The sequence below is a fragment of the Lepidochelys kempii genome, chromosome 1 (assembly GCF_965140265.1).
Source record: "Lepidochelys kempii isolate rLepKem1 chromosome 1, rLepKem1.hap2, whole genome shotgun sequence".
Taxonomy (NCBI): domain Eukaryota; kingdom Metazoa; phylum Chordata; order Testudines; family Cheloniidae; genus Lepidochelys; species Lepidochelys kempii.
In genome coordinates, this window is record NC_133256.1 from 140,652,608 (window position 1) to 140,666,529 (window position 13,922).

The window sequence follows — 13,922 nt, forward strand, 5'->3', positions numbered from 1 at the left end:
CCCCACCTGAGGCCTTCCATTGGCAAATTGATGTATTACTAACCCAGTCACTTAACCATGAGCTATCTTAGATTAAACCATGAGCTAGTTTAGACACTTAATTTAATCTCAAATCATGATGCTTTTAGGATACCATATCCTTTAGGGTATATCTACACTGCAATTAAAAATCTGTAGCTGGCCCATGTCAGCTGACTCAGGCTCACAGGACTCGGGCCAAAGGGCTGTTTAATTGTGGTGTAGACCTTTGGGCTGGAGCCCAGGCTGTAGGACCCTGAGAGGTTAGGAGGGTCCCAGAGCTTGGGCGGCAGCCTGAGCCCAAATGTCTACACCACAATTAAACAGCCCCACAGCCAGAGCCCTGCGTGCCAGAATCAGCTGGCATGGGCCATCCGCAGGTGTCTCACTGCAGTTTAGAAATACTCTGTGTCTCAATCTGTGAGATCAGGAGCGTCTAATCATAGGAACCAATTTCAAGAGTAAACTCCCAGCCCCCACCACAGTTCCAGAGAACCACACCTGCCATGGAGACAAAAAAGAAATAGAAGGGAAAGGACATAGCTGAGTGGGGAAGAGGACAATCTTCCACTCATACCCAAATTCACATCGTGCAAGAGGTTAGTACGGAGTTACAGCAAACAAACAACAAACATCTACAACAGCATGACAACTGCTACCACATGGATGTTACCATGATGGTGGTTGCCCTCAGGAAAGGAAGTGAAGGAGAATAGGGAGTTCTGCCTATCCTCCCTCAGGAACTTTTCTTTTAGGAACCCACAGAGGGATAAATGGCTTCAATCCTCTAACATATGTGTTGGTTCTTGGACCTCCATCTTAATATTTAACTGTCCATGAACTGTCACTCTTGTCCCTCATCCTTTGCCCCTTTGTCATGGAATAACAGGGAAAGAGAATCCATTCCTTCACAGCTTGTATTTTTTAAAGTCTTTGGAAACTTTAGCATGATTTAGGTATTTAAAAAAGCAAATATTTGTAATTCATCTTTAAAACTCCGGATGTTAGCCAGTTAGCTAAAGGTTTCACCAGCATTTACATATTTGGGGTGAAGCTTTAAAATGAAGTTATTCAGTGAATAGTCTCACTCCCGCACATGAGCTGATTGACGGGCAGCTCCAGTCACTAAGAGCAGTGCTGTCGTCTTTATCATTTCCCAGGGTGCAGGAGCATTCCACTGGAACAAGGTGATGTTGTAGCCTCTGCAAAGGTATCTGACATCACTAACAAAGGGGCCTAAATGCAGAGCGACTTCTAAATGCTCAGAGCCACCTCACTGGCTCTCTTTTCCTCACTGCTCAATCCTTCACACCAAAGCCCCGGCCCTACTCCCAAATGCAGATGACTAAGTGATATCAGTGCCTGGATGAAGATAACCTCAAGCAAGATGGAGGTGAGGTATGTGGATAGAGGGGAAATATTTCAAAGAAGTGGCTAACACCATAGCACTATCTTTTCAGTACATCTGTCTGCCAGTTGTCAGGATGGGGTGCAAACGGGGGCCTTCTGGACTCTTCATTGCTGCCAATATCAGAATAGTGTCTGCTACTAAATATACCATTTTCCATCCAGCTAAGATGTTCCCCCCATCTTAAATCATTGATCTGGTTACCACAAATGGAAATTCTCTTGCCCAAGTTCCCCCTCAGGCCCTTTCACAGATTCATTGATGGCTTCTAGGTTCAATTACTGCATAATTCTTTATCTTAGCATGAATGTGACAGCCCTGAAGAGCTTCAGTTGATGTTGATAGTGGCAGAGGTACTACTTAGTAATACAGGCTGATGAAAATCCTTCACCTGTGCTTTTTGGAACTGCAGAGTTACAGATGAATTTAAGGTTTCAGAGTAGCAGCCGTGTTAGTCTGTATCCGCAAAAAGAACAGGAGTACTGGTGGCACCTTAGAGACTAACAAATTTATTTGAGCATGAGCTTTCGTGGGCTACAGCCCACTTTATTGGATGCATAGAATGGAAGATGTAGTAAGAAGATACATATATACATACAGAGAAAAGCTGGAAGTAGCCATACCAACAGTAAAAGGCTAATTAATTAAGATGAGCTATTATCAGCAGGAGAAAAAAACTTTTGTAGCGATAATCAAGATGGCCCATTTAGACAGTTGACAAGAAGGTGTGAGGATACTTAACATGGGGAAATAGATTCAATATGTGTAATGACCCAGCCACTCCCAGTCTCTATTCAAACCCAAACTGGACAGTCTCTACGCAAAAGAATAAATGGACACAAATCTGACATCAGGAATCATAACATTCAAAAACGGGTAGGAGAACACTTCAACCTCTCTGGCCACTCAGTAACAGACTTAAAGGTGGCAATTTTGCAACAGAAAAGCTTCAAAAACAGACTCCAGTGAGAAAGTGCTGAGCTTGAATTAATATGCAAACTAGATACCATTAACTTGGGTTTGAATAGAGACAGGGAGTGGCTGGGTCATTACACATATTGAATCTATTTCCCCATGTTAAGTATCCTCACACCTTCGTGTCAACTGTCTAAACGGGCCATCTTGATTATCACTACAAAAGTTTTTTCTCCCGCTGATAATAGTGCAGCTTAATGAATTAGCCTCTTACAGTTGGTATGGCTACTTCCACCTTTTCATGTTATCTGTATGTGTGTGTGTGTATATATATATATATATATATTTATATCTTCTTACTATATGTTCCATTCCATGCTTCCAGTGAAGTGGGCTGTAGCCCACTAAAGCTTATATTCAAATAAATTTGTTAGTCTCTAAGGTGCCACAAGTACTCCTGTTCTTTTTTTAGATGAATTTAAGGTAATGCTCTTCTTATTCAAAACCCTAAATGGGTTAAGCCTAAACTGTTTCAAGGACTGCCTCTTAATTGCTCATTAGGAAAGCTGGGATTTTCAGTAACTTGTGAAATGCATGATAGGGTTGAGAGATTTCTTAGTGGCTGGGCCCAGAACACCGTGCCACAAGAGATTAACATGCCATTGAATCTGGACAGCTTCAGGCTAAATTATAAAAACTCATCTCTTCAGCATAGTTTTCCCATAATAACTACTAACCACCCATGAGGAGAAAGCATGGTCCTATGAAACAAAAATTGTTGCTGGAGGAAAGAGATGGAGAGAGATGCACTTTTTATATAACAAGGGATAAAAGGAAGGGAGAAACAGACAAAATAATCTGCTGTCAGATTTAGCTAGCTTTATCCAGATTTCTTTGTAAATCACTCAGATACCATTAAGATAGCACCTTAAATCGATAGAATTACACATTGGAAGATGCAAACAGACATGAATACATGGACCGTACTAATGTTCCTATTTATTGTAATGTCTCATGGAAATTCTAAAATTGCAGCCTAGCGACATTTCTAAAAAAGCAGAAAAAAATCAAGAACACAAAGGATTTGAGCCAGTGTATTAGTATTCACTTATTTAGTCTTTTTCTTTTATTTTAACAATAACAGTCTTTATAACAGAAAAGAAAAAAAAGACGATGGCATCTTGTCATTTTGATTTGTCTTTAAATGCTGCCTACACACACATGTGATTAAATCAGTGACTGTCTCCCAGCAGCATATTATATAGTAAGAGGATCTAGGGAAAGAACACGCAACAACCCAAAGGCTCTTTTCAAAGCCACAACCTCTCTCTCAGTTGAAGAGCTGTAATCCTTCCTCACCTATAGGATGTTTAAAACAAAATGTGTGCTTTACAAATTACTATTAGATTACAGAAATGTACAGAAGAGTCAAAGGACTGCATGTCTCTGAGGATTTCTGCTGATATTAATGATTGTAAAGTGCTTAGAGCATGTAAGGCGTTATATAAATGTAAGTATTATTCTGGGAGACAGAGGTTTTTTTCTCTCTAGCTTCCCTGTTTGAAACTGACCCAGGTGAGTAGTTACTAGACTGTCTGATGTTTGTTTGGCCTCTGTGAAATGAGTAGTTGGTCTCAGTCCAGTTTGTGGTTGGCATGTATCTGCCCCCCAGAAAGCTGAGGTCACCATTTGCACCAGTTAGCATCCTTGTCAGTAGTGTTAGTAGAAAAGCTAATGTCTGAGTATACATGGAGGCTGAAGCCCCAGTTCATCAGGGTACTTAAGCATGTGAATGCTCACATTTAAGGCACCTAACTTGTGTGCTTAAAGTCAGGCATGTGCTTAAGTCTGAATGGCCATCTGACTTCGACAAGTGTTTCTTTCAGAAGCAGGTTGAGGAGACTGGCAGGTTAGGCTGGGGTAGGAAAACATGCACTACTGACGGGGAAGAAATGAGGTCTCCTCTCTCTCTCTCTCTCTCTCTCTCTCTAATGCCGTCTTAGCGTTTAGTGCTTTCACAGGCCATATTTGTTTTAAACAATATGTGCAGGAGAATCAGTGAAGCAAAATGAATAGCTCATCCTTTCTCCCGCCTGTCTGTGTTGGTCTGCTTAGACTACAAGTGCAGGCATGGGCTGTCTCTTACTCTTTGCACAATTCCTAACCCAACAGGGCCGCAACTTAAGCGGAACCTCTAGGAATTACTGTCGCACAAAGGATAGTACAGGTGACCTCATAAATTACTTTTTTCACATGTGCATGAATAGGGACAAAAGAGAGAGAAAATGTAATGTCAGTTGAAGAAGCAAAACAGAAACAGCCCCCCCACCCCACACACACACACAATCGTAGGGGAAATGCCGCCTCCTGAACTGAAGCACATCTTTACTTTGTTTTTGAGAACCCTTTTCATATTCCCCTAAAGGGGGGGAAAACCCCAAGACAATGTTAAGCCTCCTTCCCCTGATTATTTTTCAGTCGGATCTCTCACCTGAAGTTCCTTCTCTTTTCGTAGGCAGCTCCTATTGCTTCCATTTCTTGCAATAGCTTATGAATTAACTATGGTGGTTATTTGTAATTACGTGTCTATTATGACAGTAAACTTATACCCTGTAATCTTTTTTTTTCTGCTTTGTAAAAAGCTTTGTATTGTCAAAAGTTTTGCTTTTGTTTCACTTGAAAAGTACCGTATCTAGAAGTGATTTACTTAAGCAATAATTAGAGAGAAAAATAGCTTTAGGCAATGTTTGACTTGCAATACTTTTGAGGGGGGGGCAGATTTTGGCAGATGTGGAATACTCTCCCTATATGTGAAATGATCCTTTTCTGGATTTGTTAAAAATACTGCTTTTAGGGAGGCTTTTATGGGTTTTTAATAACCATGTTAATTATACACTGTTCCTTTCTCTTGGTTTTTTTTTTTCCTGGTTTTTTAAAGCTGAAACTGTAGAAGAAAAGCCAGAAGACTCCTTGCAAGATTGGTACAGAGCCTTGGAGCAGGCCAGTCTGTCGCCTTTAGGAGAATACCGGATTTCCACCAAGCTGGAGTACAAGAAGTTTTTTATAAAAAGATGTAGCGATCCAGTAGTCAATGAAAAACTGCACCAACTGCGAATTCTGAAAAGCACTTTAAAGGTGAGATAGTAGAAGGTGGGGGAAATCCCACCAAAGAGTTGGATCTTATTATATTGTAATCAAAGATTAACTATACTCAGCTGGAAGGCAGTCTGAATCTTGTGTGTGAAAAGAACAAAAGAGAGACATGGGAAAATTCTGTTCTCAAAGCTGAGGAAAAGTGTCCTGGGGGGGAGAAATCTGTTTTATTTCTCAATAGATAAAATCTCTGTGAGCTCCTCCCCTACCGAGTTAAACATGATTTGATCTGAAATTTTCAGAAGAGGTATTAATCCCCTTTTTTCCCCAAAACATTTTCATTTACCAAGATAAACGTGCTATATCATTACCTGAGAGTAAGCTTAATTAAAGTCAATCATTTGGAAAGTGGCAGTTTTATTTAAAATGTTGCTGCTCTATGATTACTAAGCTTGTCTAGAAAAGAATTGAACATTTGTTTTCTGCCTGAAGGTTGTACAAAGATTTATGAAATAAATGGCAGGAATGATACATACAAATATTGTAATAATGGCCCTACATTTAAAACAGAGCATTTGTATTTTGAAATTTTAACCACCTTGTCTACTCCCTTAATCATCAGAAAGTTATCGCAGTGCATGCTATTCCAGATTACATCAGGGATGTTCCTTTAAAGCACAGTAAGCACTAGATACTCTTATGCTGGATCTTCCTTGAGGCCCAGTTATCTATATTAAATTTAACTTACTACATTTTAAGCCGCTAGATACTAAATACATTGGCCTTTGGTAGCAGCTTTCGTCTCAGAGTGCTTTACTAACATTAATGAATTAAGTCTTCCAACCCCCCTGAGAGGCACTTAAACAGTATTATCTCCATTCTATATGACCCGGATCCTGCAAAGACTTACACAGAGGATTTACTTTACTCACAGTGAGTGTCATCCCATTTCAGGCAATAGCGCTACTCGGGGTATGTAAGGTTAAACGTATATGTAACACTTTGCAGAATTGGAACATGGAGGGAGAAAGTAAGGCTTTTAAGTGGCTTTCCCAAAGTCTCACATAGGAAGTCTGGGAAAGAGCCAGAAACAGAACCAAGGTTTTTGTACTTAATCACAAGGCTGTACTTCCTGTCCTGTGCCTTAATCACAAGGCTGCACTTCCTGTCCTGTGCCTTAATCACAAGGCCGTCCTTCCTCCTGGAAGGTGCAAGCTCACTGGGCAGTAGTAAGGAGGGGCAGAGTACCCAGGAGTTATTAATACAGCACCAGGGAAGCACAGTCCCGTACTACAAGCACAGGAGTTCCTGTGTTCTAATCTCAGCTTTGATGTTAACCTTTGGCTCAGTTTCCCTATCTCAAAAATGAATATGCGACTACTCTGGGGAACATCAAAAAGCTATTGTTTGCAAAGCACTCTCAACATGAAGATCACTTTATACATGTTAATAACATTTTAAATGTACTACTTCTTGGTACCATGACTCTTCCAAGTGTATCAGGTGAAAGACAGAGCAGGCTGTTTTTTTAACTACACCCATCACCCTCACCAAAATGGATGAAAGGTTTAGCATATGTGTACAGTTATCATGGAACAGATAAGTTAGCAGTGGGGACCATGAAGCTTCCTGTAGGAATAAACAGTAAAGGAGAAGTTGTTGATGAACAGATCACTACTATCGGAAAGGCCTCATGCTTAAACCTGGGTGCTAATTGTATTATTAAGGCTTGAGTCTGTTGCATCCAGCTGCCCTTGATTGCAGTAGAGTGGAGTGACTGCAAGGAAGCCTGAAGCCGGCTCTGATCTACACCTGCTGGGTATGGCCCCTCAAGAGACCTTCACCAGCCAGGGATTGTTAAGAGCATAGCACAGAGCAGCCACACACCTTCTCCACCCGTGTGCACCCCAGACAGCAGGGGAATAGGGTACAAGTGGGCTCTTCTGGCTCTGAACTTGAGGAGGAGATCCAGCCAGGTTCTCGCCCCTATGAGTATGTCTACACTGCAGCTGGGAAGTGTGATTCCCAGAGCCAGTAGACAGACTCATGCTAGCTCAGCTCCAACTAGCATGCTAAAAATAGCAGTGTGGATGTTGTGGTTTGGTCTAGCCGCTCAAGTCCAAGCCTGCCTGGGTCTAGGCAGCTAGCCTGAGCCATCACCAGTGGTGCAAGGTCTACACTGATATCTTTAGCAGGCTCACTCATCTCAAGCTGTCGCAAACCTGTCTACCCATGCTGCGAATCAGTGTAGACATATCCTTTACAGTGGGAAGGGCCAGAGCACCGGCTCTACTAGATGTATTTATGATCTTTAATGAAGAGCAGTTATATCTAATTAAAACATCCTTGCTTAATTTTTCACATGTAGTGCTCAGATGCCAAGGTGAGGAGCACAGCTGAAAAGCCTCCCTGAACTGATTGATGTCAGGCCATCTGTTTGCATCCCACACACTAACAGTATTTCTTATGAAATCAAGAAAAGTCAACAGATGGCACTTCACAGTGTGAAACTGTTTCTTAGAAACTAAAGCAGCTAATAGTAAATAGCTAGGATTTTGTTTTTATATAACAGATCAAGGGGTAATAAGAAGGGAAGCCCTGCAGCCCAAGTGATGTCCAACACCCTGACCCATGTATGACATCATTTTTAAGTAGACCTCAAGAGGCTTCAAATCAATGGCACATTATGCCCCCCTCTTTCTAATGCCTTTGTGTCTTACATGTGCTTGCCCTTTTGTTAAGTTGCTCATCATTTATATGAGATACTCTTGCTAGTAATTTATCGCTGTCTGTTCTTTTTTCTTTTGCAGGCCAGAGAAGGAGAGGTAGCCATTATAGATAAGGTTCTCAATAATCCAGATTTGACATCTAAAGACTTTCAAGAATGGAAACAAATGTACCTTGATCTCTTCTTGGATATTTGTCAAAACAGTACCCCAAGGGACCCTGTAAATGGCTCTTCTGAAGTAGATGCACTTATAGCCTCTTTAGCACACACCCATTCATACATTGAAACGCATGTATAAGTGTTGTCTTTTTTGTCAATTTGCTACATTCCAATCCTTTACTCAGTGCATAAAGTAGTTTTTCTATCAATATTTGGGAGGTCTGGTAAATTATATTTTAATGTTACTCAGCTATGTGAAGTAAACCTTACGTGGTCCATGATCCCATTGTCTTTAATGGGAATTTGTATATTTTTATGCTACCAATGCTCAGCTTGTGTTTAGTTTGTGCAAAACAAATGAACATGGTTTTTAATAAATAAAAATATATTTAAAAAATACATTTTGGAAGATGGTGAGCTTCAAAATGAAAGCTCTAGAGGATCAAGGTTTTGTGACTGAAGGTCAGTTGACCTCTTTAAAAATGTAATTTTATACTATATAATTCCAGTGTTGCATTACATTTTTGGAGTTCAGGTATTATTTTGATTGTGTGGAAAATAAAACATTTTTTTATAGTTAATGAAAAACTCTAGGAATTTTCTTAAGTGACAGACAAAAAGGTAATGCAGTGATTATCGCTGAGTTTTGATGAAAACGGACAAGCATTCGATAAATAAATAAGGACAAACAAAAAAAAATCACTGACACAAGTTCAGTTATCAAAAGTTCAGGTATTAACTATCCCATGCTTTTTAAAAGCTGGTTTGTAAGAGAGCTATAGTACAGGTTTTTCATCAGTGCAAATTAGTTTTTTTTGTTTTTGTATTTTTAATTAAGACCAAATTGTATGTTATCCCCCCTTAATTTTATTGTTGGTTCTTTATTATTAATAATATGATTGCTTTTGCACTGATGGTATCAGGTTCATGTGTAGCTTTTTGCAATGACAGCAACCAGACTTTGACCATGCTTGTTAAGGATGTTTAACTCGTCCAAAAAAAGTAGCTAAAGAAAAGGATTCCGACATAACGCTTTCCATCTGAAACACTTTGTCAACTCCCAGGTGGCAGAGAGGGGGTAAATAGGATTTTTCGACTAGTCTCCTACTTGTTTCCTAATCTGTTAAATTCAACATTTTGTATGCAGGGAAAAATGTGATATTAACAAGGTCAAGATTATAATCTGAAAAACTAGTGACAATTAAAAAGCCTCTGTTTTGCTTTTGAAGAGGAAAGGATGTCTCCAGCTTGTGTTGAGTTCACAAACCAATTAACATGTTTGAAACTTACATAAGATTTCAGCTACATGTGAAACAACCCAGGGAACAGGAGCGAAACATTTACTTAGACTTTATGCACATGCCCTGGAATGGGCATGGAGGAGGAAAATCCTGAATCATGCATTTATCCTTTACCAGCTTAGTGTTTATGAAAAGTGAACAGAGCATGACAAAATATTTGTGCTGCTTTTTAATGTTTTGCTGCAGAAGTTAAGAATCATGACACGGTTTGATAATACTCATGGCAAATGGAAAAGCACCTGTTAGTAGTCCTTACCATGAGTTGTTCACTGAACCAGCTTTAGACTGTTGCCTGTACAGCTCAGTGAATGTACTTAAACTTTAAGAGCTCAGATGTTTACTGGTAATTATCTTTGCTGTTGGGATGAAGGCAGGAAAGGAGGAGTGTCTCTCTGTTTATTTGTTTTGAAGTTTTTTTAATGCATTTTGGATTGCAAATGTTTTGCAGATTTTGCACAATTGTACAGAGGCGTGGCCTTTCTGCAGCCCATTTGAAATAATTCTAATTCAAGTCAACATGGCTGACGAATCATGTATTAATGTTTGTATGGAATTCTGAATCCAGTGTAATATTTGTACCATTTAGAAGAATCTGTTTGTATGAACTGGACATTTATTTACTGCATGGATACTGACTTGTATATTAAATTTGTGAGATTTTGTATATTTCTCATAACAAAAAATGCTTGACCTGATATGAATTGTACTATTGTTCCAAGCATTTACACTCTTGTTATTGTTTTACTGGACCAAAAGTAAATATATTCATATAAAAATTCTTCGTATCTGATGGATGTATATGCACATCACGTAGCTGATTCTTTGTTGAAACTCAGGCAGTTTAGACAATGTAGATCTGTTGCTATGCAACAGCTATTCTGCCTGCACTTTACTTTAGAAAAGTCAGCTTGATTGCTGTAAAAGGTGAAAATTAAACATTACCATTTAAGATAGTCTAGCATGAAAGAGAGGAGAACATTTGTCCCATTCATTGTGCTGCCTTCTCTTCATAGAATACTAAATGCTCTTGGACAGATATATTTTTACCGTATTAACTTTCAGGCTAGAAAGGGAACATTGCAAAATGAACTAAAATAAATTTAGCTTTTAAATGAATATTTATTAAATTTGTTTTGAGTAAATTAAATCTTTAATCAGACTCTGGAATCTAGTCACATAACTGCATTTTACAGTGCCTTAAAATGTCCTCCCAATCCATTCCCTATTACTCTGTCAGCACTGCCAATGCGAACTGAGGCAATTGCTTTCTCTGGTATAGCCAGGCATTTAATATAGAATTTCAAGGAGTCAAGTTAACTTTCTTTCCTTCTTAGTCCTTAATAAAAGTCAAGCTTTTATTACTTTGTTTCCCTCTCATGTATTGGTTCAACAGTTAAAAAGAATTTCACCATCATCTTGATCATCTAGCAGGACACAGTATGCAGGATGTACTCACTTAAGTAGCTGGATATAGCAACTATTGTTGCATGTTCCACTGTACCTTATAATAATTATACCCATTCTGAACTGGCTGCCTCAATTAATGTGTGGTTTTGATACAGCAAATATGTACTGTGCCAATACAGAGCACACTTTAAAGCCCCACCCTGAAGGGCATGCCATAACAAAAGCTATTTCACCGAAAGGTTGCTTCCCCTCTCGGTTCAGTTCCTATATCGAACAATCAATGGTTTAATATATAACCATAATTAAGGCTACATTTTATCCAATCACTCTTCTCTGTGCGGTAATTTCTTGCTGATTAGCTAAGGCATGCTCGCTTAGCTATTTACTCAAATAATACCATCCTCTAAGTGTTACTTATTAAAGCTGTTACAGGCAACAATTTTCTGCTCTTTATATATTACACTTTCATTTTGCTTACCTATAATATAAAATCCAATACCACTTACCATCTGGGGAAATGACCTTTAATTTAAAAAAATAGAGATTACATTTTTAACCCTTGCAAAATCTGACTTTAGACAGCTTTTAAATGCTTCCATGGAAGTACAGCATTGGGATTCCTCTACATCATCCATTCAGGATGTGCTGCTTGCCACATCTGCCTTGGCAAAACCTGCCTTCAGCTACACGAGTCACAGCACATTTTCCCCATTCTAGTGCCCAATTTCGGTCCATAAGCGCTGTGTGGGCTGTTTCTAAAGCAAACCCTCAACTCTGTTACATTTAGTGCTGTTGCAATTGTCTTTTTTCCTCTTTTTTCCCTGCTGTCCTGTTCTTCAACCGTTGGAAGCGATGACTCAGCAGCTGGGCTCCACTATTACTGGGTGTCCTTAGTTTCTGCCAATTCTGAGAGTTGTAGCACTGCACACTGCAATCCACACCAAGGGAAGGGAAGTTTGCAAATCTCTTCCCAGCAGTCATTGTCTATATCATAACCCACCACATCTTGGGTTGGCACCTCCTGTGAGTCTTGCCATTTCTTTCCCCCAATGAGAAGTGCCGTTTCCTCTACCACAGCCAGACCATAGCAAAATCGATCATAGATCAATGGCCGTAAGCGAGTCCACTGGTTTGGGGCAGGGTCGTACCTTTCTATTTCAGAGAATGGTTCATAAAGTCCTAAAAATGTGAAGATGGCCTCTCTAATCGTTGCCATCTGGTGCCCAAATCGAGCAATGCTCATGGACGCTTGCTTTCTCCACTGTCCTTCCAAGCTGCTCAAAGAGAACACATCCTTACTTGTGTTGGTTTGATCTGTGTATTTGCCACCTGAGATGTAGATTGTGTTCTTGCACACTGTACTGGCATGGCCATGCATCTTGCATGGCAATTCTGTAGCCTTCATCCATCTGTCTCTGCTAATGTTATAGACTTCAACAGATGAATGCAGTGATCCGGTCTCGCCTCTTCCACCAATTGCGAAGATCATGTTGTCCAGGATGCAACAAGAAAATTGGCACCTCTTTTCAAGCATTTCTGTGATTTGGGTCCACTTGTTAAATCTTGGGTCATAACGATGGACCTTGTTTGTAACTGACAAGCTGGTGCTTTTCATGTCATTTTGCAAATCTGCTGTTTCCCCACCCAGCACGTACAGGTAGTTTCCAATCACGCACATGCAGTGATTCTGTACTCTGTCCTGCACCTGTGTTAGAGTTCTCCATTTGTGATTGTAAACATCAAAGGCCATCACATCGCTGACCAGCCCCTCATTTGAAGTCCCCCCTCCTAGTAGGATGATTCGCGTTTGCTGGTTTCTCAGAGTGCTATACTTATCCTGCAGGATGGGCTGTTTAAAAACTAATGAATGGTAGTTTATTGCTTTTATGATCAAGCATTTAATAGGTGTCGTGAGAGACACTTCTGATTGAGTGTAGACTTTTCTCAGATCTTCCACTGGGATGAGACCAAATCTTATATGTTCTAATAGGTTACTTCTGTGAGTCAACCTGGATTTATCATGCTTCAGCCAGATGAGCACTAGATTTAGTAGGCAGGATTCGTTCACCATAGGGACATCAGGGGATTCTACCACTGCCTTCAATGATCTGAAGTTCAGTAAGAGCAGCTCCATGAAATGCAAATCCAAAAGTTTCCAGAGATTACTGATGATGTATTTTTCTGTCGCCAACAAAGCATCTGGAAGATAGAACTTTGTGGCAATGTTGGCAGAAAAACAGCAGTTTTCCAGGGTCAGGTTGTTAACCAAGTACTGATTGCACAGGCCAATAGCCTCAGTCACTTGCAAGTAACTGGCAGCTTCCAGGGTGTCCTCCAGATTCTCGAAAGAAAGGGGCAACCAGGAGGTATAAATGAAATCCAGTACATGCTGGAGACCAGTTGGTGAGATGACTTGTAGGTGAATGACACTGGCTTTGGATTCTTTTGTGTAGCTTTTGAACATAGCTCTGAAATAATCACTGGAGCAGGCCAGCAGGGACTTGTGTGCAGGAAACTCATTTTCCTTCACCTTCAGTAAAATATCACACATCAAGCCTTCGGCTCTAAGCATTTGGTACTGGGAGAGCACAGTACTGCAGTGTGCTTTGCAGTAGGCCAGGAAGTAACTCATGGTGCATAATACGATGCTTTAAGCTAATTTATTAAAATTAAAATGCAATGACCAATTAGAACAGTTGCACAAATCAACTTCTAGGTCCCTTTTTAAGAATGCCCATCAGAGTCTCCATCTATTTGAGAAAAGCCCAACCAAGAAAATCAGGCCCTTTCCTAGCCTAGCAGGCTAGCTTAGTACATTTGCAGTGAATTAAACACATTCATTCAATGAGAAAACAGCTGAACCTAGTATCAGCCTTGGGATGCTTACTTTTCT

At 40.0% G+C, this 13,922-nt stretch overlaps 2 protein-coding genes across 11 annotated transcripts in view; one reads left to right on the forward strand and one right to left on the reverse strand.

The window, feature by feature from the left end:
- Positions 1 to 10,953, forward strand: part of CNKSR2 (connector enhancer of kinase suppressor of Ras 2) — a 369,205-nt gene extending 358,252 nt beyond the window's left edge. For 7 of the 10 annotated variants that reach the window (XM_073357190.1, XM_073357215.1, XM_073357205.1 and 4 more), the window contains 2 exons: positions 5,280 to 5,476; positions 8,245 to 10,953. In XM_073357190.1, coding sequence (XP_073213291.1) covers positions 5,280 to 5,476; positions 8,245 to 8,460 — 413 coding nt within the window. In that variant the 3' untranslated portion in view covers positions 8,461 to 10,953. Of the gene's footprint in view, positions 1 to 1,178; positions 1,417 to 5,279; positions 5,477 to 8,244 lie in introns of those variants that run through there. The other 3 variants (XR_012160435.1, XR_012160434.1, XR_012160437.1) reach the window with 3 other exon arrangements.
- A 661-nt stretch (positions 10,954 to 11,614) lies between these two features.
- KLHL34 (kelch like family member 34) lies at positions 11,615 to 13,661 on the reverse strand. The gene has a single exon (XM_073328053.1). The coding sequence runs from the start codon at positions 13,659 to 13,661 to the stop codon at positions 11,907 to 11,909; it is 1,755 nt and encodes a 584-aa protein (XP_073184154.1). The 3' UTR covers positions 11,615 to 11,906.
- Positions 13,662 to 13,922: the final 261 nt, after the last annotated feature.